Below are 25,488 nucleotides of genomic sequence, written 5' to 3'. Positions count from 1 at the left end.
AACAGAAAGTAGAGTTAGTATATGAAGAGTGAAGCAATAAAATGACTTTCTCTACAGTAGGTTACACTTGGAAGGTCTTTGAGATTATTTAGTGGATCCTCTTCATTTAGCAGATGAAGAAACTAAGACTCATTGTAGTGAAGGATCTCTAAAGACACATACTTCTTAATGGTTGAGCCAGGAATCAGACATTGGGCCTTTTGGCATAGAGTCTTTCCGCTCTGTCATGCTACTTCTAGGCTACTGATAATCAAGTAAATAAACAACCAATCAAACAAACAAATAAATAAGTTAAAATAATGGTATAAAGACTCAGATGTAACAAAAGATACTATTATAACGACTGTTGCAAAATATGAGCTAAGTACTATCAATTCTAATTCCTCCATAACTTTCAAATAAGTCCTTTTCCTTTGCTCTATTTCTACAGCCACTATCCTATTTAATCTTCATTACTGCTTGCCTAGACTGTTAAGTTTCCAAATGGAATTCCCTATCTCCATTTTCTCTGTATACAAACTTTGCTAAATTAACATCTTATGAGACAGTCTTATATATCTCACTGCCTTCAATAGCTTTCAATATCTAATAATCAAAAACTCAAATTCCTTAGCTTAAGACTTAATTCAACAATTTATACATTAAGCATTTACTGCATAATTTATGTTTTGATTACTTCCTCCTCACCTCCCTACCCTTGTTAGAATATAAGCTCCATAAGAATTTTGTTGTTGTTGTTGTTTTGTTATTCACTGAGATATGCCAAGAACCTAGAAAATAACCTGGCACAAGGCAGATACTCAAAAACACAATTAATATTTGTTGGGTGAATTAACAAAGGTGTTATGAGGGATTTAAATATAAATAACACATAATATCTCTGACCTGCAGGAATTTATAAGGTAGGGCCTATACACTCAATTATCATCAATTCACAATGTAGTTGTGATTAACTCTTAACCAAAGTACACAGAAAGTGAAATGGAGACGCCTCAGTCTGTCCACAATTAATTTGTACTGTTTTAATTAAAGTGCTAAATAAGTCAGCCGCTTGGAACTATTCATTCTTTCCTGTGCGTGTGACAAGCTTTTCTACAAATATCACTGTCATGACTCTCTCCTGGATTATCCTTACTTCCTACAAGACTATCATATAATACGAGCTCTCTGAGACTTAGCTCAAATGCTTTTTCTGCCATAACACCATCTCTAAACACTTCTCACAAAAAAGCTGGGAAAAAGAAATATATTGCCTCACTGGACTTCCAAAATAATTTAATTGTTTTCTTATGTAAGAGAGGTAGAGGTAAATGTAGTACATGGTGAATACACCCATAAGAAAATAATATATTTTTAATAATCTTATTTCTGAATAGTACTTTACAAAGTAGAAATAAGATGAAGAATGGTGAACAGAAAAGAAACTATTTTAAAACAGGTTATATTTATCAAAATATAAGTCACAGTTCACAGATATGATAGGAATTCAGTTCAGTATAAACATTTGCTGAAAAAAAAAAAACAAAACAGTTCCTATTGAGTCAATTCCAACTCATGGTGACATCATGTATATAGAGTAGAACTGTTCTCCATAGGGTTTTCAAAGCTGTGACCTTCAGAAGTAGATCTCCAGGCCTTTCTTCTGAGGTGCCTCTGGGTGGGTTCAAACCTCCACCATTTACACCACCCAGGACTCCTAACATTTGCTGAGTGTGTACTAAATATCTGGCACCATGCTAGGCACTGGGATTGCAGACACAATGCCTTTCTAAAAGAGTTTTCATAAAACCAAAGTCAAGAATGACTAGAGATGGGCTGGTATTAAAAGATCAAGACAATTTTTTTTTTTTTTGTCAAGAAACTGTTAAGGAGTGTTCTGTATCTGGTCTAGAGGTGTTTTATGAAATAGTCTGACAGAAAATAGAATCTGCTAAGAAAAGTATCTGGACACCAGTTGGTCTTGCTTGACTCCTCAATCTGAATCCTACTATGCTATCTGACTAACACAGATGGGATATTAGCAGCCCTCTTTGGAAACCAGGGAGTTAATGACTGTTCTTTTAAAACTTTAAAAGGAAGAAAACATAAAGGTCACCAAAATAAACATACTTCAAATATAAAGAAGTTGACCCACTGACATAATATATTAAAAGCATTACATGTGTTTCAAATGAAATTAAAATAATTCGAACTCTTTAATATCTAAAGAATACTTATGACTACTCCAAGGGACGTGACCTCAACCAAAAATATTTCTAATTATGTAGCAGATATAACCATGAAGAACACTAGAAATATTCTAGAAACAAAAGTTTCAATTTTGCAACTGATATTACAAATTCAAATTTCTGCTATACAACTTTATATAAAATTATATTACTTATTCTTTACCCCACATCTCTTTTCTTAAAAAAAGTTCACGAGGATCAATTCCACTTTTGAAGGGAGACTCCCACTAGACAGAAAAGTGATGTATTGAAATTGAAGTAGTTTTCCATTTAAGTAGAATACATTGAAGACATATCTCGTTTAAAAAAAAATCTAAAAGCAAGTAATATAAAGTAGGCTAAAGTCTCTAAGTTTCATCGGTAGAAACACAAATAATCAGACAAGAGCTCCCCAGATGATGAAACTATTTTACTTGAAATGAACAGAGAGATCAATGTAACACTTTGAAGTTTCATGTATTAAGTAACTGCATCTTTTTCTTCATCCTATTTTTTTCTATTTTTACTGCCATTAATTGTAGTAATTTGTCATATATGATATCTCTGCTTTGAATTGCTATAAATACACTTGACAAAATAATTAACTTTTTAATGTTTGACAGATAAAATTAAAATGCATAAAAGGCAAAATAAACGTTTAAAATACACTCTGATTGATATTAAAGGATACCACATAAAAGTATTTGAAAGACTTACATGCTATGATTAAACGCAGATAGGGAGAAAGGGTGTGAAATGAAATTGAGTATCAAAATGGTATTTCAATTTTTACTTATAATTCTCCTTAATAACTTGTTTCAGGAATTTAGGGCCCTTTGTTCTATTTCCAAGGAGCCCTGATGGCATAATGGTTAAGTGCTCTGCTGCTAACCTAAAGGTTGGCGGTTCAAACCCACCAGCTGCTCCACCGGAGAAAGATGTGGTAGTTGGCTTCCGTAAACTTTAAAGCTTTGGAAACCTTATGAGGCAGTTCTAGTTCTACTATGTCCTATAGGGTCGCAATGAGTAAGAACGGACTCGATGACAATTTTTTTTTGGCAGGGGGGCGGAGGGGTGGGTGTATCACTGTATTTCCAAAAGATATTTAGAAGGTAGAAGACCTGAAGAAAATAAAACTATTCTTCTCTATATAGAGATAAACAAGGAAATCATATCACCTAGTTAGAGAGTTTTGGTTTTGAAAACTGATGGATGGCAAAAAGGCTATAAAAACACTAAATTCTACAGGAAGGAAACTGTCGCTTCCGCCCTTCATTCCAGTGAACTAAAAAACGATAATGTGAAAATACACTTTAACTCTGACTCTTTATTAATTCTATATGCCAGCCACTATACTTTGTATAGAATATTTTCAACTTGCTAAATTCAATTTTAATAATAATTCCTAGCTAGAGGACTCAGAAAACCAGGGGGATTTTAGTACTAAATCTAAATTAGCATAAGCATTTAACAAACTGCTTAATTTATCACTGAGGGGAATTGTCAATTACGCATATACCAAATTATATCATTACAGTGCTGCTTTGGGACAGTTAATCATGAATAACTGGTGAACATTTGGCAATCTGAGAGCAATGACGTAAACAAGAAAGGTAATCGCATCAGAACAAGAATGGCTTCACAGAAGCTTGCAGGCAGTGATCCATGCCATCTCTAATGATTAGACCAGAAAAGATAAAAAAAAAAAAAGTACACAGACACACATTAATATTCAATTCTTTTCTCTGCTGAAGGTCTCATGGCGGAAGGACATGTCCACTGATTAGGATATTTTACTTTGTAACCACTGGCATTTCCCTTTTAACAATGGGAGGGTGACAAGTAATTAGTGTACATTATCTCCTAATAGGAAAACAAGAAATTCTAAACAATGTCCCAACCATACACGGTAGCTGCACTATACTCAGGGTGCAATTCCATTTATGCAATAATTGATAACATGAAATTAATTATTCATAAGATATTCTATATAAAAGGGGGACAGAGGATAAGGCATCGTTATGGCTTTACCTCAGCTATTGTTATGGAATCTGGATACAACGTGTGAGCCAAATGATTTGCCAACATGAGATAAATCAAGGCATCTTCATCTACTTGTAGTCCAAAATATGCATGGTAATCACCTGAAAATACTTGACCTAGAGAACGGAAAAACCAATACATATATATTACGTTAACATGTAAGTCTTAACTGCACAAATGCAAACACCAATTAGTTTGTTGATATCAGTTGTTATTGTAGCAAATTACAATGAATGTAGATACCACATAATGTCATCATTATCAAATATATCTGTTGCTCAGAGCAGTAATCCATGTCAACATTTGGAATTCAGGCAATGCTGCAGTCCAATGTTTGTTTTACAAAACAAACAAAAACAAAACTTTAAAATATTTTTCTGATTATAAACGTAGAAAATGTCATAAAAAATTCACATATTTCATAAATATATAAAACTAACAATAAAGTCTCTCACAATTCCAACTTCCAGTTATAATCACCATTAAGAGTTGGGTGTATGCTTCTCAAACTTTTTTCCCCTTATGATATTCACTAAGATACGCATTGGTGTTCTGGCTTTTCTTTGAACCTTCTAAGAACATTTCCATCTCAGAGCTTTTGTACTGACTCCTCCTGCAGACATTATCTGCAGGACATCTCCCTTACTTCATTCAGTTCACTGCTCAAATATTATCTCCTCAGCCAGATCTCATCAGAGACGCTTTTCCTGACTACCTTAGCCATTCCTTTTAAAAATTTGTCTTCATAATACTTATCAGTGACTAAACATATTGCATATATATTTGTTTATGGAATCTCTCCCCCACTACAAGATAAGCCTTGAAAAGGCAAGGACTGCATCTGTTTTGCTCCTGTCTATATCGCTAATACCTATAAAAGTAACTGCACAAAATAAGTACTAAATACATAATAATGAGCAAATCAGTTAATAAAATAGTAGCATATATATCATATGGCATTTTCTTGTTGTTGTTGTTTATCTGTTTCTGACTTTGAATTCAACTTGGAGGTCATCCTGGAGTCTCTCAATGTCAGTATCCCTGAGTGGTGCAAACGGTTAACAAGCTGGGCCGCTAACCCGAAGGTTGAAGTTTAGTCCATCCAGAGGTGCCCCAGATGAGAGGCCTGGAGATTACTTTCAAAAATTCAGTCATTGAAAACCTTATAGAGCACTGTTCTGTCATGGCACACATGGGGTCACCATGAATGAGAATGGACTCAATGCAACTGGTTATAATTATTCTTTTTATATGCTGCATGGTATTTCAATAAATGGAGATTTTGTTTTTAATGGTTTATTTGGACATTTCTTCCCATTAACAGAGACTTGGTAGTTCTCAAATTTTCATCTTAAAATAAATGCGGCACAAGAATCCATCACCATATCACTTTATTCTCTTGTGGGAGTAGTACATCAGGAAAAAATTATTCTGTGGCACTGTTGAGTCAAATATAGAAATATTAAACATTTTTATGGATTTTGCCAAATGGTTTTATAAAAGGTTGTTTGCCCACATTCAGGTTAACAATGGATATTCTTAAAACTTCAAAAAAAAAAATTTTTTTCATGAAAATGAACACATTCATTAAAAGCAAATGAAGAAATTCTGGAAAAGTTTACAGAGAGAGTCAATAATACATCACCCAAACCCTAGCATCCAGAAATAATGTTATGGTTGATGAACATAATTTTAGGTATCACTATATAGATATGTGGAGCCCTGGTGGTGCATTGATTAAGAGCTCGGCTGTTAACCAAAAGGCAGGCAGTTCGAATCCACCAGCCACTCCTTGGAAACCCTATGGGGCAGCTCTACTTTGTCCTATAGGGTCATTATGAGTTGGAATCGACTTGATGGCAATGGGCTTGGGCCTATATATATGCAGATGATGAAACCTTGCTTGCTGAAAGTGAAGAGGACTTGAAGCACTTACTGATGACATTCAAAGACTACAGCCTTCAGTATGGATTACAACCTCAACATAAAAAAAAAACAAAAAAACTCAAATTTGGACCAATAAGCAACATCATGATAAATGTAGAAAAGATTGAAGTTGTCAAGGATATCATTTTACTTGGGTCCACAATTAACACCCACGGAAGCAGCAGTCAAAAAATCAAACGACATATTGCGTTGGGCAAATCCGCTGCAAAAGACCTTTTTCAAGTGTTAAAAAGCAAAGATATCACTTTGAGGAACAAGATGCACCTGACCCAAGCCATGGTATTTTCAACTGCCTAATAGAAATGGGAAAGTCGGGTAATGAATAAGGAAGCTCGAAGAAGAATTGATGCCTTTGAATTATGGTGTTGGCGAAGAATACTGAATGAAGAACGAACAAATCTATCTTGTAAGAAGAAGTACAAACAGAATGTTCCTTAAAAGCGAGGACGGCGAGACTTCGTCTCATGTACTTTGGACATGTTATCAGAAAGGACTAGTCCCTGGAGAAGGACATCATGCTTGGTAAAGTAGAGGGTCATCGAAAAAGAAGAAGACCCTAAATGAGATGGACTGGAACAGTGGCTGCAACAATGGGCTAAACATAGCAATGATTGTGAGGATAGCGCAGGACCAGACAGTGCTTAGTTCTGTTGTGCATAGGATCGCTATGAGTCAGAACCGACTTGAGGGCACCTAACAACAACATCAACATATATATACAGGTAGATGAGTAGATGCTTCGAAATAATTTTCTGAGAATGGTGTTATTCTACGCATGGAAATTTTTTATATATTTCAACTGAATTTAATTTTAACTGAAATTTACAGCAGAAAAATAAAGTGAAATGAAACTAAAGGTAATTCTACATTTCAAAGTCCAGATACATTTTTGTCACTCAAGGGACGTTAGACTCCTCTGAGTTTAAGAAAAGTAAATGTGAAAGCCATCTAAAATTGAGTAATAATGTTTGTATTACTTTAAATAATTCTTCAATTTATGCCATATGGATTTCCTATGATGACAAAGAGATTATAACGTCTTCAAAATTCCTTTTACCTCCTCCTCCGGCACTTCCTAATTTTTGTGCCTTATCGTATTTTTTTCTACGACCCATTTGTCAGTTTTTAGCACTGTAGTGGCTTGTGTGTCACAATGGAAGCTATGCCATTGGTGCTTCAAACACAAACGGGGTCACCAGGGCAGAACAGTTTCAGAGCTTTCAGACTAAGACAGAGTAGAAAGAAAAGGCCCGTGATCTGCTTCCAAAAATTAGCTAATGAAAACCTTATGAATCACAATAGAACATTGTCCAAGTTACTTTCTTTGGACATATCATCAGCAAGGATCAGTTGCTGGAGGAGGACAACATGTTTGATGAAGCAGAGGGCCAAAGAGGGTGAGAGATACCCTCAGTGAGATGGATTGGCAAAACAGCGACATTAACGGACTGAACATGCCTGCAATCATGAGGATGATGCAGGACCAGGCAATGTTTCGTTTGTTGTAAATAAGGTCACTGTCAGTCAGAGTCGACTCCAGGGCAGCTATCTATCTATAGTATTTTTGACTTATTAGCATTATACCATTTACTTTCTATTCTTTTAGTTGTTTACTCTTATTTTTGTAATTAAATCAAATCAATGGTCAACACTAATCTTCTTCCCCTGGCTTCTCTGTATTTAACTTCATTTTGTCTCTCTCTTTTTGTTTGCTGGATTTCATCATTGAGGGATATTTTCAAGTGTAAACATGGATGATTTATTCCCTGAGTTCTTTCATGTCTATACCTCAATGACAAATCAGCTATTGAATTCTTGATTCATACTTTGTTTCCCTGAGAATTTGGTAGATATTGCTGATAGCCATAGTCAAAGGTCAGCCATTTTGTTTCATCCATGCAAGTAAATTGCTTTTTCTTCGTGCCTCCTCATGAATTCTTTTTCTTTTTTTAATTTTATTTTGTTGCTGTTGTTGAGATTATACACAGCAAAACATACACCAATTCAACCGTTTCTACATGTAGTTTAGTGACATTGATTACATTCTTTGAGTTGTGCAACCATTCTCACCCTCCTTTTTCTGAGCTGTTCCTCCCCCATTAACATAAACTCATTGCCCCTTAAGGTTCCTAATCATTTGAGTTGCTGTTGTCACTTTGATCCCATATAGATAGTTCTTGAAAGAGCATAATGCTGAAGGCAGACATTTTTTACTAGTTAAGCTGAACTATTGTTCAGTTTTAAAATGACTTCTGGGGATATTTTTGGTTTAAGTTTTAAGATAAATTCTCTTTATCCCTGATTTTTATAAATACTTTGTGTCATGATGTTAATCCTTTTATCTCAATTATTCCTGGTATATTGTGTGTCCTTTTGATGTGTAGTTTCAGTTACTCTCATTTTATCTCACATTATATTCTCATTATAGCTCCTATTCAGCTATTTCTCATTTCAAGGAAAAAAATCTGTTATATACCTCTGAATGTTTTTATGTTTTTTTCTTCACCAATTCCTGGGCTCTCTACACATAAAACGTATATTCCATTTCCATAGGATTCAATTCACTTTCTCAGCTCAGCACAGTTCCCAGGAAAATACTCAGCCTCAACAGACGCTGGTTCTGCAGGGGCACACAGGGGTTTTAGTCTAGCAGAGGATCTTCCTTGACTTTCGCCATGCTTGCTTTCCAATCCGGACAGTATTAGTGAGACCTGTCACCTTTTATAGATTCAGCATCTGTCCTAGGAATTTCTCATGGAGTTGGCACTATGATTAAGAGCAAGTAGCTTCACACTTTGCTGCAGTACTATTTTCAGCTTCAATCTTGACAGCCACTTTTCAAGATTTACAGTGGAAAATTGTTCTCACTTTTCTTGATTAGTTGTTGCTAGGGAATATTTTGTCATTAAAAAGTTATTGTTCACAGTGTTATCTGTTGAGCAATTAGGATTTTATAACCCTTCTTTGCACAACTTTTAAAATGAAAGTCTCTGATCAATATTTTTAATTGCAAATTAATTTACTATTTAATTTTAATTAAGTAGATCTATATTTGAAATTTATATATTTTCTTAAGGGCATAATTATGCAAAGGAATTCATTCATTTACAAATGTTCTCATTTAGCATTTTTGCTATTTACATTTCATTGCAAATCCTGTCAGGCTCACATCCTAAGGATGTTTCAATAATGTTTCCTTAAAAAAATAAATAAAAACAGCTAGATATTAAAGACAGCATACTATTAAATAGGTATATTTTAAAGTAAATCATTATATTGTTATTTACTGATAAAATGTTTTTAAACCGTATCCTTTGCCAAAAAGGGACCAGAGTACCTACAGAAAAGACATATGCACCGGGACTAATAAAAATCAAGCCAACAATAACGGTCATTGCAGCTGTTGTAACTGAATCCCAAACCTGTTTGCAAATGTTCAATAAGAAAAAAAAATCATTAGTTACATCTTTAATATGTCATGCTACATACCCACTCCATGGTGATGATAGAGCATGGAGGTAACGCCATCAAAGCGAAATCCATCAAAGGCATATTCTTCCAACCACCATCTTATGTTTGACAGAAGAAATCTTAAAACTTCCCAGCTAAAATATTAATAAATACATATTTTAGCACAATGTAAATAGTGTTTTTCTTAATCATTATATATCATGTTTACTAAAAGAGTATTAATTAGAATTATAAAGTGCTCTAATCTCAAAACCCATGATGTTCAAAGTAATCATTGAAAAATCAGAAAAATACTAACAAATAATTTATTTGATGAAACACATTTTAAAAGGCACATTTATTAAATTTCCTTTAGCCACAAAATCACTGAATATTTGAGGAAAATTAAGAAGTTGAAAACAAATGTAAGTCTGGCCCAAAGGACAGGGACTGTGTCTTGTTCAATGCTGTGTCCCCAGCAACCAGAGCAGTTATTATTACGCGGTACAGCTCAATAAACTCTGTTACCAATCTCTGAATTTTCAACAAGATTTTTCATATAATATAAACATAGTGATATGACTTTTTCTCCTTTTAGAAAATGCATTTTCATTCTAGAAAAAAATGCATTCAATTGCTTGTCTTCTTAAAATATGTCCTCATGCTACAATTTCAAACAGATACAACTCAGAATAAAAAGTAAAGGAAAAAAGACAACATCAACCTCATGGTAAGTAATATTACATTTACTAGACTTGTTTTGTGGGAGTAAAAATCAAAATCTAATTACTAAAAAACACATGTTTAATAAAGTAGAAAGTTCTGTAAGTTAAAGAGCCCCTATATACATGAAAACAGAAAGAAAACAAAGAACAGTACAACTCAATTAAAAACACCACACAAAATCAGTCTATTTTGGACAATTGAAAAGAAGGCATCATCGATTAGTATTTTTTTTAGTCATATAGTTATGGTTCTCTATCTTATTATAACAGTGGTTTTAAGACTTTAATACCTCATTTAGTTTAATGACAGAGCTGTAACAGTGTACACAGATCTTTAACCCAGTTGAAATGTATATTTTTTAATGCCTTCATATATTAAAGGGCAATCTGACATAAGTAGAGATTAACTCATCACAATCAACTCAGGAATTGTAAATCTAAACTGTTTTAAATAGGTCACTTTGGATTTTGAAAACTGACTGAAAGTTTTAAAAAACAAAAACCATAGAGATACAAGTGATCTGGTAGATGTGAAAGACAGCCAAGAGGTTCTAGATTGTTAGGCCTGAACAATGACAGAGGTAGAGTATGCTCATGATTTTATTAATGCATATTCATTTGGGGCTTAAAAGAAAATAAATCTTGTTTAACAAAAAAGAATTGAGTAAACACAAAGAGCTATTCTACAATTCATCAAGATAAATTACTCTTTTTTATAGTAATCTCAATTTATACTTTTTTAAGAAGATTGCTATATGGGTATCTCAGGGACAAGAGATGAATAAATTTGTATATTATCATACCGATAATTCTTTGAAAACAATGCTTTGAAGAGGACATAAATACTTTTTCTAACTTGGCCATTTGACTGGTAAGAATATATTTTACTGCTCAAAAGCATTTGAAATGAAGCGTTGGAAAGCTGTTTTTCCATTTTCTTATAATATGTAAACATCCAAATTATTGTACGCATTTATTATATAAATATATTTATCTCAGATCACTGAACTGAAATTCCAAGAGAAAAGCTGGGTCATGGTACCTCAAGACCACCCCCAGGTTCAGTGATTCACTAGGAAGACTCACAGGACTCAGCACTTCATTATACTCAGGGATTATGATTTACTACGGCAAAAAAGAAAGAAAGCAAAATCAGCAAGCAAAAAAGGTGCATTGGGCTAAGTCCAGAGACAACCAGGTACAAGCTTCCAAGAGTCCTCTCCAGTGAGGTCACACAGGACATGCTTAATTCTTCTGGCAATGAGTTGTCAAACACTTGTGAAATATTATCTGGAAGGGAAGCTCATTACAGATTCAGTTCTCAGGGATTTTATTAAAGGTTGGTCACATAGGCACCCTCTACCTTAGCACATGTCAAAATTATAGACACCCAGAAAAAAAGCAGGTGTACAACATAAACCACATTGTTTATACAAAGAATTTAAGTACAGTGAGCCACTCTTGTCAGCTCTGCGGATGGTGGTAACCCTTCTGAAGTCCAAGTCCCCACACCAGCCAAGGGTCAACCTGGCTGGCAAGTCTTTCTAAGGATAGCAGCCTCAGGAGTCTCAGGCATACTATATTAATACTTTTCTGCACAAAAGCAGAAGTTAAACTTTTATTATATGATTATAAAATACTTAGTACAAATTACTAGAGAAAAACAAAAACAAACACAAAAAACTTCTCCCCAAGTCATTTCATTTAAGAGATATGCAGATCTCAAAACCAAGTGGAAGACTCTTAAATATAAATTAAAAATCTAAACACCTAAGGATTTCTGGCAGAGGTACTCTGTTCTGCACGCTACCCTCCAGCAATCACATGGACAATGAAAACGCTAATCTCATACATGAATGAACTAATTCACTGAATCTCAGATATGCCTTTTAAGATGAGCTTAAGGAAAATGTCACCAGTGAAAATACAGATCTCTGAAAGATGTCTATAACTATTTCTATCGTCACAATTTTCAAATTCAGCAACCATAAGTTCTAATCTTTCCTTCTTTGGGGAGTTGAAGGAAGAGGAGTTATGATGTATTCCAAACTAAGACTGAATTAGAAATACTGTTCAGTGTGCTCTGTAGTAATAAATGAACTGAATCATCTCAAGTGAATGGTTTACCTTGAATCAAAGTATGAAAATGTCTAGCAAAGGCTACAATAAAAAAGGCAATTTACTTTTTTTAACCTCAAAATGTCATCAGGCAGACCATAACACAGTTGATATATCCAGTTGATTAGAGTTCCATAAAAATATAAAGCATAATTTAAGAACAGAGTTTTGCTTTGGTGTGTTCCAACAGATAAGGCGGACTTAGATTTTAAGGTTATTTCACTGACATAAGGCTTTTAAAGCCTGTCCTTACAAAACAAAGGACAACCTAGTTTCCAAACAATTGCAGGAGCTAGATACTAACTTTTAGAGGGTAATTTCGAAAAATATATACCTCAGTGATCAGCATGAATATGTATAAGAATTAACCTATTTGGTTATTAGCTTTATAGCTGAAAGTAATTAAGACATAAGTTAAATGCCAAAACTGTGTCATCCCTACTGTCTACAGCCAATCTATTAGCTTATTTTCATTTTTTTTCTGAAGCTGCAACAAAGCTCCTAAAAAACAGAAAAAGATAATGAAATGCAGCTGACTTTCCAGTGAATCATAAACCACTAAAATTTTTAAATCACAGGTGTCTGATAGAAGAACCAAATACATTGATGAATAATGTATACATTTAAGGATTTCTAGCAATCAGAATAATCAGGAGTCTAATTGATTTAGATGTCTGAAATATTCAACCTGTAATCAAGTAATGAGGATTTATTAAGGAAAATTTGCCACAAATAGTTTTAATATTGAAGTTTTTAGAAAATATTCCCCAAATCAAAAAAATGTTGATTGTCTCATATTCGGCCAATGAACTTTATGATATAACAAAACACAGCATAATATAATAAAACACAGCATAATTTTCCTGGCGAGCAGGTATAATCAGATATAGTAACATTTATTTAACAGTTACATTTTGTAATGCAAGGATATTTGCATAATTTCTATTTATTTCCACTCCAAAATATCTTCCACTGTTTTCAAAATAAGCCACTTAGTCCACTGGGTGTTACTGAAATCTACTAATAGCATACACTAATAAATAGAAGACATTATTTAACATTGGCACATGGATTTGCTATGAGTTGGAATCTACTCGAAGGCAACTAAAAACAGCAACAAAAAAATATATGAAGAAAAATGATATGTTCTTCTTCGCTATTCCACAGTCTTAAAAGCTGAATGGCTATTGGATAATACATCATAAAACCATGAAGCGAAACCTAGTATTTTGATCTGGGTATTTCAAATGAGGCAGTAGATTGAACTTGTAGACAGAAGCTAATCTTGTACTTTTTCCTTTGTGAAAAAAGATAGGATATGTCAATTAAATGGATAGAGTCTGAAATTACAATAAAAATAACATTTTACAGAAGATATTATAAAAGGTCAACATTAAAAAATGAAAATGACTTATCTATCAATTTAATATTAATTAAATTAACCAAATGAAAAGAATGTTTTATTTCACTTATATTTTGTATTATACATTCAGCCATTAGGAATTGCTTAATCAAGGGAAAAAAAAAACAAAAAACTCCGAAATGATGAAAAAGTAATTGTTCATATCTAAGACTAGATAAAAGTATCATAGATAATAAAATGTATCTCAGTCTTTAGACAGTGAGAATTATATTGGATCTATTGTATATATTGTTGTTTTGTTCTGTTGTATACAGGGTTGCTATGAGTCGAATCAGTTTCGACTCATACCGACTCTACGCATAACAGAACAAAACACTGCCCGGTCCTGCACCATCATCACAATTGTTGCTATGTTTCAGCCCATTGTTGCAGCCACTGTGTCAATCCATCTTGTCCAGGGTCTTCCTCTTTTTCACTCACCCTCTACCTTACCAAGTGTGATGTCCTTCTCCAGGGAATGGTCCCTTCTGATAACATGTCCAAAGTACTTGAGATGAAGTTTCACCACATTCACTTCCAAGGAGCACTTTGGCTGTACTTCTTCCAAGACAGACCTGTTCATTCTTCTGACAGTTCATGGTATATTCAATATTCTTTACCAACACCATAGTTCAAAGGCATCAATTCTTCTTTGGTCTTCCTTATTCATTGTCCAGCTTTCACATGCATATGAGGCAACTGAAAACACCATGGCTTGGGTCAGGTGCACCTTAGTCTTTAAAGTAACATCTTTGCTTTTCAACACTTTAAAGAGGCTCTCTGCAGCACAAAACTCAAATGAAAAAAATTGTTAATTCAACTACTAAAAATCTGTAATAATATAAATTTCAGAACATAGGTAGTTAACATAAATAATGATATTGAAGTTCTTTTTTTCTTTAATATCACATTATTTTCTGGATTTCATCTTGTGTAACTTTATTTTATATAAATTAATGTATTGTTTAATTAGATTGCATCTACTGAGACCTGGTTATCTGTACTTATTATTAGACTATAATGTTTTCTTTCCCTTATGGCCTAAATTTTTCTTAGCTTATTAAATATTGTATTAAAGTTAGCTCTATTTGTATTACTTATATGTCTAATCAGGTATTCTCTAGAAAATAAATAGGAATGGATAGCATAGTGTACTTTTAGAAGGCTAAATGTTTCAAATTATATTTTTACTGAAAAAAAAAAAAAAAACCCTCAACTTGAGAAATTTTCAAGGCTATTTTTTTTCCTCTAATTTAAACCATGTTCTAAAGGAGGTTGGTAGTCTGCTGTAGGAAGATTAGAAAAATGCAGACTTGAAGGGGAGTCTGTGTGTGTTAGTACAGAAAGCAATAACAGACTCAGTTGAGAGCAGAAGTGAAAGCTGATGGTCTGATACAAAGAAAAGAGATAAATCTAAAACAACAAATAACCCAGATCAATAAAGTGTATCCTGAGTGATTAAGAATATATTTATATCATTTGTTATTAAAATGATTCATATGTCCTTGCTTTCTCACAAAATTACCAAAGGTGATTTTTGAAAGCATTAATGCTTGTAAAATATACTATTGAAATTTGGAGAGATCTTAGAACCACCTGTTTCAAAGTGAAGAACCCAAAAAAGCTGACCAACCCAAGATCCAGAAAGGAGCAAGCAGAGCTAAGTTATTCCCCGATAATTAAACACAAGTAAGATATTATGTGAGGAGCCCTGGTTGTGCAGTGGTTAAGCCCTTGGCTGCTAACTGAAAGGTCAGTAGTTCAAATCCAGCAGTCACTCTGCAGGAGAAAAATGTGGCAGTCTGCTTCTGGAAAGATGATAGTCTTGGAAACACTATGGGGCAGTTCTACTCTGTCCTATAGGGTCACTAGGAGTCAGAATGGACTCAATGGCAATGAGTTTGGTTCGGTTTCATTTAAGGTATTATGTAAATTAGATTACATATCTCATCTAAACAAGGTATTTTTGTTATTGTGTTTTAAGTGAAAGTTTACAATTCAAGTTAGTCTCTCATATAAAAATTTATACATACATTGTTACGTGACCGTAGTTGCTCTCCCTATACCCTGACAGGACACTCTTCCTTTCCACCCCAGATTTCCTATGTCCATTCAACCAGCTTCTGACCCTCTCTGCCTTCTCATCTCGCCTCTGGACAGGAGCTGCCCATTTAGTCTCATGTATCTCTTGAGCTAAGAAGCACACTGTTCACAAGTATCATTTTATGTACCATAGTCCAGTCTAATCTTTGTCTGAAGAGTTGGCCTCAGGAATGATTTTAGTTTTGGGCTAACAGAGAGTCCAGGGGCCATCTTTTCCAGGGTCCCTCCAGTCTCAATCAAACCATTAAGTCTGATCTTTTTACTAGAATTTGAGTTCTGCATCCCACTTCTTTTCTCCTGCTCCATCAGGGACTCTCTGTTGTGTTCCCTGTCAGAGGGGTCATTGGTGGTAGTCGGGCACCATCTAGTCTTCTGGTCTCAGGCTGATGAAGTCTCTGGTTTATGTGGCCCTTTCTGTCTCTTGGGCTAATATTTTCCTTGTATCTTTGGTGTTCTTCATTCTCCTTTACTCCAGGCGGTTGGGACCAATTGATGCATCTTAGATGGCCATTCGCTAGCTTTTAAGACCCCAGATGCCACAAACCAAAGTGGGATGCAGAACATTTTCTTAATAAACTTTAAACAAGATATTATTGCTCTGTTGCAAATAAATTACTGTTGGTTAGATGACTGCATATATATTGTTGTTGTTGGGTGCCATCCAGCTGGTTCCAATTCATAGTGACCCTATGTATAACAGAGCAAAATACTGCCCAGTGCTGAGCTATAATCACAATCATTGCTATCACTGAGTCCACTGTTGCAGCCACTGTGTCAGTCCATCTCGTTGAGGGTCCTTCTCTTTTTCCCTGACCCTCTACTTTACCATACATGATGCCCTTCTCCAGGGACTGGTCCTTCCTGATAACATGTCCAAAGTATGTGAGACGAAGTCTCGCCATCCTTGCTTCTAAGGAGCATTCTGGCTGTACTTCTTCTAAGACACATTTGTTTGTTCTTTTGGCAGCCTACGGTATATTCAATATTCTTCATCAACACCCTAATTCAAAGGCATCAATTCTTCTTCGGTCTTCCTCATTCATCGTACAGCTTTCACGTGCGTTTGCAACATGTACATACACATATAGGTATATAAATAAACACTCACATGCACATATATGTTTTTCACAAAAGGCTAAAAATCATATCTTACCTATAAAATGAAGCTAATTATTTGTTCAGGTCAAATCAACTAACAGTAATTTGAACATGTATAGTTATATATCATTGAAAAATATCACACCATAATTGGTAATCTGCTTTTAAGAGCTTATTATAAAAGTTTAGAAACATTAAGTATTCACATACTCTTTTTTCATTTTTTCCCTTCTGATTGTCTTATTTCTAATAAATTATCATATTGAAATAAAACTATTATAATACTTTTATTGCAGAAAAATACATCACTGAACTTCAAAATTTCCCATCATCTTATTAAAATTTTGTACTTGGGTATAAACTGTTTACCTGATTTACTTATATTTAGCCAGTTCCATACCAAAAGATGACTGTGGCATCTTACAGAGTCACAGTCATTTAAACAGGATCAGAAATAAATGAGAAAAATACAAATGAAGGAGAACAAAGATCCTGTAGATATACAAAGTTCATAAAGCATCTGGGCTAAAATTTTCTTTTCCCAACCAAAATAATTAGGAATGTACAGATTATTATAATGACTATACAAACTATAATAGAATTTTCCTTGATTATCACTCCCAAATAATTCATATTTAAGGAAAACCTCATTATACTCTATAAAAAGATACAGCTATTTAGGAGTACATCAAGGAGTTGTTTTTATATATTGTGAGAACACAAATGGACAAGCATTACAGAAAGGAGGTGAACTGAGAAAAAACAGTTGCTTAGGGATAGGTAGGGCAGGGGAGAAAGAGGGACACTTTGTTCCTCAGGAAGTGTGTGTATGAGTGTGTGTATGAGTGTGTGTGTGTGTGTGTGTGTGTGTGTGTGTGTGTTTATGTGTTCTGAGGGTGAGAAATCAAGCAAATAGTATGGCATGTTATTATTGATCAAACTTAAATTTCAACCATTACTCCTTCAGTAGTTTTCAAATTTGTACTAAGTTTCCTAAATATTATATAACTCTCTAATATATATTTGTACACCTTCCCACGAAGGAAGCTGGTTCAAAGTGGACTAAATGAGCATAGAGTACAAAGGAGAAATATTATATAGGCAAGAGAAGGAATTCAAATATAGTGAGTGTCTTCTAGCTACCACCCCCCTCACATTATACAGTTTCACTTAACAACTCTGTGATGTAAGGTATGTCTGCTGGTTCAGCAAACTGAGGTTTGTTGTTGTCGAGTGCCACTGAGTTGGTTCCGACTCATAGCGACCCTATAGGACAGAGAAGAACTGCCCCATAGGAGCTCCTTCCAAGGAGCGGCTGGTGGATTCGAACTGCTGACCTTTTGGTTAGCAGCTGTAGCTTTTAACTGCTATGCCACCAGGGCTCCATTTGACATATAGTAAATGGGAGCTCCTAATAAATAATAAAACAGATTTTTAAATGCAGTTGTTTTAAAAAAAATATTTCTTGAGTACCTGCTTTGGCCGGGGAAAATGCAAGGAGCTGGGGACATAGTTATGAATAAGAAATTCACAATATCCATTTAGATTCTAATGGGAGAGAGAGACATTTTACAAATAACAACACATAGTTAATTACAGCAGTGATTAATAATGCAAAGAAAAAAATATAGTACTACTAAAAGAAAACCTGTTAATTTGGTCTGGCAGCATGAAACTAGGCTTCTCAAAAAGTGATAATTAAGTTTCAGAACTATAGGATAAATTGGACAACCTATCACTCAAATTTATCGGAAATTTCTTGAAACTTAGTCCAAGAAAGCTAACTTCGGACATGTATACCAGGGTTACATTTTTTACGACACAATGAGAGTTCACTAGTGTAGTCTTTAAAAATTAATTGATTCCAATACTTAGTCAATACCCTCTGATTTTATGTAAAGATATCTATTAAATTAGCCATCAAGTAAACAAGGTGAGGGCAGTAATAAAACAAGAAAAGATACCATTTTTCTTTACATGATAATTTTGTGTGACAGACACCCACATGATTCAACGTTTTTTTTTTCCTATTTTTAATCATATTCTTCTAGAATTTTTCTTTGTAAAGAGAATACATTTATGATGGTTTTCTTTCTTTCAATATACTTCTCTGGGAAATTCTTATTACATTTCATAACATTTTTCTCTATCAAATCTCACTCTTCTCTTGTCCTATTCCAGTCCCATTTCTTGCCTCCTTCAACCCCTGACTCTGCTCTCTCACTGTCAATCTTGAGAATCAATTCCCTCCCTCCCTTACTCTTTGCAGCTACTCCATCCCAAAACTAGTTCTCCATAATGGTCCCTTATTCTGCTAACTTTCCTGGTTCTCTTTTCTAGCCTCCTCTTTCTTATCTCTTTTCTGTCTTGTTAGTCTCTTTTCCTTTTTCATCTTGATTGAAGAAGCAGAAGTGAAAGCTTGTCAAACTATACTGAACTAGGTTGAAATTCATTAAGTGTACATTTTTCATGTGATTTAGTAAAAATAAAGACATCAGGTGTCCTAGATTGATGCATTTTATGAGAAAATTATGTTATGATTCACTTAATTAAAGTTAACTAAACATTTGCAATACATGAAGAAATAGTGAATTAGAAGTCAAGAAAAATGTATTCTGGACAATTTTTCTAAAATAAATATAAACAAATAATCTCTCTGAGCCTTAGTGTGATAATTTTTAAAAAGAGGGCAATTAAATGAATAATTTCTTCTATACGATCAGCACAAAGCTGGTTCCTATGAGGCAGAGGTTACAGATGTCCCAAATGTCCAGCTTTTCCAAACTGCTGTACCAGTCCATCATCTCTAATATCAGCTACTCCCCCTCCCCACGGTATTCTCCCTCTGGTCTTTGGGTTTGGTAATTTGCTGCAGAGTCCCACAGAACTCAGGAACCGTGCTTACAGTTAAGTGGTTTATTAGGGAAGTAATAGGGTACAACTCGGGATCAGGAATGACTCAGAAGTAACAGGAACAATTCAGGATACAGCTCTTGATCAGGACCCCTTTTCACCCTCTGTTGCTAGGCCTTGCTCAGGGGCTTGCTGCCACTGAGCCCTGTTCAGGGTCTTCTTGGGCAAGTGTTATAGCTCTTAGCTCCATGCATCAGCAAGCCCCACTGTGGCCGTCTTGAACCGCTATTGCTCTTGCTACTGCTGCACCGCTCTCTCTCACTGTCTTCTGTGTTGTTACAGCTTCTTCTCTCTCTGTGTGTCTCCTTTTAGCTTAGCAGGATGGCAAAACTGACCAATCCCCTCATTAGGGTTCCATACACCTTATTTGCATCCATACACCTTATTTGCATGATCCCACCCTTGAAAGGTTCCACGCACCTTATTTGCACTATTAGCAATGCTATACAATCCCCTTGGCAGGCCACAAGAACCTTATTTGCATAGTCCAACCCAATCATTTTATAGGAGTCACAAGACCATGCATGGCTAGAAGGGCCATATTAAGTAATTCACTGCACCACAATAATCGATTGTTTTCTAATTTTATATTTTTTCATAAACTTAAACTTAAAGAATAATTCCAATCAAAATCTTTTTGAGTTTCAAGAGAGAGATTAACTGATTGGAATCATTTCACTATATAGCAATAGAATCTAACCCCAAATCTTATTACCACATCAAAGTTGTACTTTAGGGAACAATAGCATTATAAACCAAACCAAATCCATTCCCGTCGATTTTGACTCACAGCAACCCTACAGGACAAAGTAGAACTGCCCCATAGGGTTTCCAAGCAGTGGCTGGTGGATTCAAACTGCCGATCCTTTGGTTAGCAGCCCAGCTCTTAACCACTGTGCCACCAGGGCTCCCCAGTATTATAAAAGAACTATAAAAATAGACACCCGCACTCAAAAAGAAAAACATCCAACCTCCCACACCCTGAAAAATAAATCAAATGTAAGAATCATTTGACTTTTCTCTCCTATCCATACTCTATCCATTTTTCAAAGCCCAGCATAAACTTCGAAACTATACCTAACCTCAATGCTAAAGACAATAGGAGACAAATTGGTTCATGTAAATAAGTGGTGTCCCAACTTAACTATAAATGTCTACTGGTAGAAACCATGTGTTATGGATTGGATTGTGTCTCCCCAAAATGTGTCAACTTGGCTAGGCCATGATTCCCATTACTGTGTGATTATCCACCATTTTGTCATCTGATGTGATTTTCCTGTGTTGTGAATCCTACCTCTATGATGTTAATGAGGCAGGATTAGAGGCAGCTATGTTAACGAGGCAGGACTCAGTCTACAAGATTAGACTGTCTCTTGATTCAATCTCCAAATTTGGAAATATAAAAGAGAGAAGCAAGTAGAGAGACAGAGGGACCTCATACCACCAAAAAAGCAGCACCAGTAGCAGAGCGCATCTTTCGGACCCGGGGTCGCTGTGCTTGAGGAGCTCCTAGACCAGCGGAAGACTGATGACAAGGACCTTCCCTCAGAGCTGACAGAGAGAGAAAGCCTTCCCCTGGAGCTGGCGCCCTGAATTAAGACTTCTAGCCTACTAGACTGTGAGAGAATAAATTTCTCTTTGTTAAAGCCATCCACTTGTACTTCCGTTATAGCAACAGTAGGTAACTAAGACACCATCTCCTACACCTTTTTTCTTCCCTTCAATTTCAAAAAAAATGGGTCTCAACCAAATTAATAATGTACATAGAAAGTTAAGAAACTACACATAAATACAAAAATTAACATTTATTTTTTCTAAATCCAACATTAACTCTGAAGAGGTAAAAATGAACAAATTAAACTAATACGCAATAGTTAAGAAATACCATTTTCGTAGTCATTGAAATAGGAAATGGGAATTAACAACAAAATTCTACCTCATCAGAATAAATGTAATTTAAGGAACGTTAAGGCTCTGTAATTAGTTTGATGTAAACTTTTAAAGAGGTACATTCATGAAGAAAACTATATACAAAATTATTTAGCTGGATCATTCAAATAAAGGATTATTCTCTTCCTTTCTCCCCCATAGTCTGTCGTCCCTGTTGAGGGGCCTTTACAACATGTCTACTGCTATAAAAAATAAAATCAATCATTAAGCTCTTCATTAAGTATATTTTTTTATTAATGAATTAATTTATTAGAAGTTTAACATGGGCATTCAATTAAAAAAAAGTAAAATGCCTGGTTTGTAGTTAGTTCAGTCTGGTCGGTATGTATAGCCTACACTGAAGTAAGAGTGCTTATGATTAAATATTGAAAATTTCCCCGAATGCTACAGAAGTCTCTGGTGATGACAATAAAAGGGAGAAACCACAAAAACATCAGTATCCTTAAGGAATCATCAGCTTCTTTTTGTTTACTCCAGTTATAAATTTTGCATTTGCACATTGCTGTCTAGATTTTTCAAATGATTCTGCAATGATTAATTTAACAATCTATCCATATTGCTGTAATTTAGCCAAAAACTTTTACATATACATAATTTATGATATCTGTATCAAGGCTAGATTAGTGGGCAAAACAGAACATTCAGGAGTGTTATGAATGCAGAAATGGGCAGTGTCACCAAAATATGACTACTTAAAAACATATTTCTCAAGTTTGGGTGCTTTCGTCCCAAGGATATTCAGAAATGCATTTAAAAAAAAAATGATGCATTTTCATGAGTGTCCATTTGACCTGATGATTTGGAAGAAAAAAAGTGAATTTTTGTATTTTTAAGAACAGTAATTAATTGCAAATATAAATTGAATGCTTACTAAATGCCAGACTGCACTAAATGCTTTATATGAATTATCCATTTAATTTCCACAATAACCCTCAGAGTTATGCACTGAGTAAACTCAGTAAACTATTTTGATAAAGGGCCACATAGTAAATATGCAGGCTTTGTGGGCCACATTTGGTCTCCTTCTCTGTTGCAATGACACAACTGTGCTGTTGTAAAGAAGCTGTAGACGATAGGTAAAGGACTCCGCATAACTATATTCAAAAAAATCTTTATTTGCAGAAACAAGTAGCAGCTGAATTTGGCCCATAGGCCATAGACTGCCAACTCCTGCAATTAAAATCCTCATGTCACCAGTGTTAGTATGTAACTATTATATTGCTCTACAGCCCTCAAGTGATGAAGTCAGAATCTGAACTCAGGTCTATCTGATTGCAACATCAAAGCACATCACTACTATGCACATTGCCTCTTGACAGCAATTGAAAGAATTATTTAGCAGTAAAATAAATACACATATATTCTGGAATAAAATGCAAACTGACATGCTGGCAAAAGATAAACCAATAGATTAGAAGAAACTTCACATTTGCAATGGAATGCTAGGGACGCAGACCTGAGTATTAAGTGTATTCTCCTCAGGATATCAGGACACCCTGGTGAAAAGTATGAGGAGAATTTTGCCTATGTTTAAAAAAATGAACATCCTAAAAAAGTCACAAAATCTTTTTAAAGCTCCATGGTATGTTTTAGGATTCTCTTTCATATACAATGACACAAAATTTCACCCACCTGGAACTATACATTGTTAGCAATGCCCAGGCACTTTGCAAACATACACTCTGCAGCCAGGTTGAGAATTATGACCCAGACTCAGGTCAAAACCTTATAAAGTCAGTGCCCCACCCCCTCGCCCCACCCTAATAACCAACGTCTCATCTCATTTGGGGTCATATCCAGTCTACAGTCCCAGTTACAAGGTCCTGCATGTGATCAGGCCGCAGCCTAACATTCTGACTTTGTCCTCTCCACTAAGTGCCAGCCATAATCCAAAAAACCAAACCCAATGCCGTTGAGTCGATTCCGACTCTTACCGTGGCCTTTTTTCTGTTTCTCAAGCATGGTCAAGCTCACCTCAGCCATAGGGACTTCACATCAGCTACTTCCTCTGCCTCAAATTCCCTGCCCTCGGAACTGGATTCCAGCTCAAACGTCAATTAGATTTCATTAAATGTCATCTCTGAAAGGCCTTCTCTGGACACCTAGTTGCTCTACTACATCATTCTCATTTATACTCTGCAGATCGTTTATGTGCTATTGTGATCTTTTTCTGGTTTATTATTTGTTTAATTTTTCTCATTTATTTTCAAAATGGCAATTATGCGACACTATGGCAGGTTTATTATTATTGATATATTGTCAATCTCCCCCAATATGATAAATATATACTGCAGATGTATAGGCATCATGATTGTTTTGTGGCTGCTGTATCCCTAGAGCCTAGCAGAGTGCCTGGCACTTAGAAACCATGAGGTAAACACTTGGGAAAAGAAGGAACGAATGAAACAGATGGAGGAAAGTCTAGGCTTAGAATTCAGACCTCTCAGCTGCACATTGCACCACACTGCCCCTCCTGCTGGTTTTATTTGCTTTATTTTAGAGACTCATGCACAAAAAAAAAAAGAAAAAAAAAGTCTAGCTCTCACAGAGATACTAGAAAAAAAACAAAAAACAGCATTTGAATTACATAGGGTCTTGTTATTTTATTCAAAAGAAGAAGAAAAACAACTTTATTTTTAACTCCAGGTGGACAGCTGTTGCTGTCTAAAAATGTGCAAACATGTTGCTTCCTTCTGCTTAAGAGGGCTATTTTTTTTAAATTTGTAATGCATAGTACTGCCTTACTCATTTTGTCCTATCTGCCATTTTATTTTGATTATTTCTATTCAATACAATTTTAGTTTCATTAATTTCACATAACATCACCTTATTTTAATGATTTTATTTGATAAAACGTTTGCCTGGTTAAAAACATCATTTTATTTAATCTTAAATGCCTTTATTCCAGTTAATAATGTCATTTATTATACAGTTTATAAGCATTTAGTTATTTTTTCTTAACTCTCCTATTTAAATTTCTTAAAATCTAAGCATTATTTTAAATCCTTTAACTTTAATGTTAGAATTGTTATTTCTTATTGTTATTTTTTGTATTTGTTATCATTTTTAGTGTATTGTAGGGCAATGTAGAAAGTATAGGTAAATGGGGATCATACATAAGAGCCTATGTCTTAAGCAAGAAGTGTTACAATCCTTTTCATCTATGATTAGTTCTACATTGAATTCCCTTAGAAATAAACCTACTTTTACCAAAACGAATTCTTGTTGCTAAAATCACTAAACTGAACACTCTGAACCTCTAGTCTATATTTCTCTTCCAGAATACTAGCATGTCACAACGAGAACAACCATCAAGGGTTTTCTGGATCAGTGCTCAACTTTCATATGCTAAATCATTTATTTCTGCTATGAGAAAATTTGCAACCTAAACCCCATGTCCCCTCCTCTGTAATCCCTGGTACGGGCTGTGCCATGTAACAACATTACACAACAAGGAGGAAAGCAGGGAAGCACCATCTGTAGAGTTAAATCCAAGGTGCTTCTTCCAATGATAAGGCTGCTTGAGAGAAAT

General features: G+C 34.9%; 1 protein-coding gene across 1 annotated transcript in view; it reads right to left on the bottom strand.

Annotated features, from left to right (window-relative positions):
* Positions 1-25,488, bottom strand: part of GBE1 (1,4-alpha-glucan branching enzyme 1) — a 311,336-nt gene that overhangs the window by 95,211 nt on the left and 190,637 nt on the right. Inside the window, exons 8-9 of the mRNA XM_023726637.1 lie at positions 9,687-9,802; positions 4,239-4,366 (exon numbers count right to left, since the gene is read on the bottom strand). Of these exons, the coding sequence (XP_023582405.1) occupies positions 4,239-4,366; positions 9,687-9,802 (244 nt within the window). The remainder of the gene's footprint in view (positions 1-4,238; positions 4,367-9,686; positions 9,803-25,488) is intronic.

Source organism: Trichechus manatus, unplaced genomic scaffold (genome assembly GCF_000243295.1).
Source record: "Trichechus manatus latirostris isolate Lorelei unplaced genomic scaffold, TriManLat1.0 scaffold00012, whole genome shotgun sequence".
Taxonomy (NCBI): Eukaryota; Metazoa; Chordata; class Mammalia; order Sirenia; family Trichechidae; genus Trichechus; species Trichechus manatus.
The sequence above is the reverse complement of the archived record's forward strand: the minus strand, read 5'-3'. Positions and strand labels throughout refer to the sequence as shown.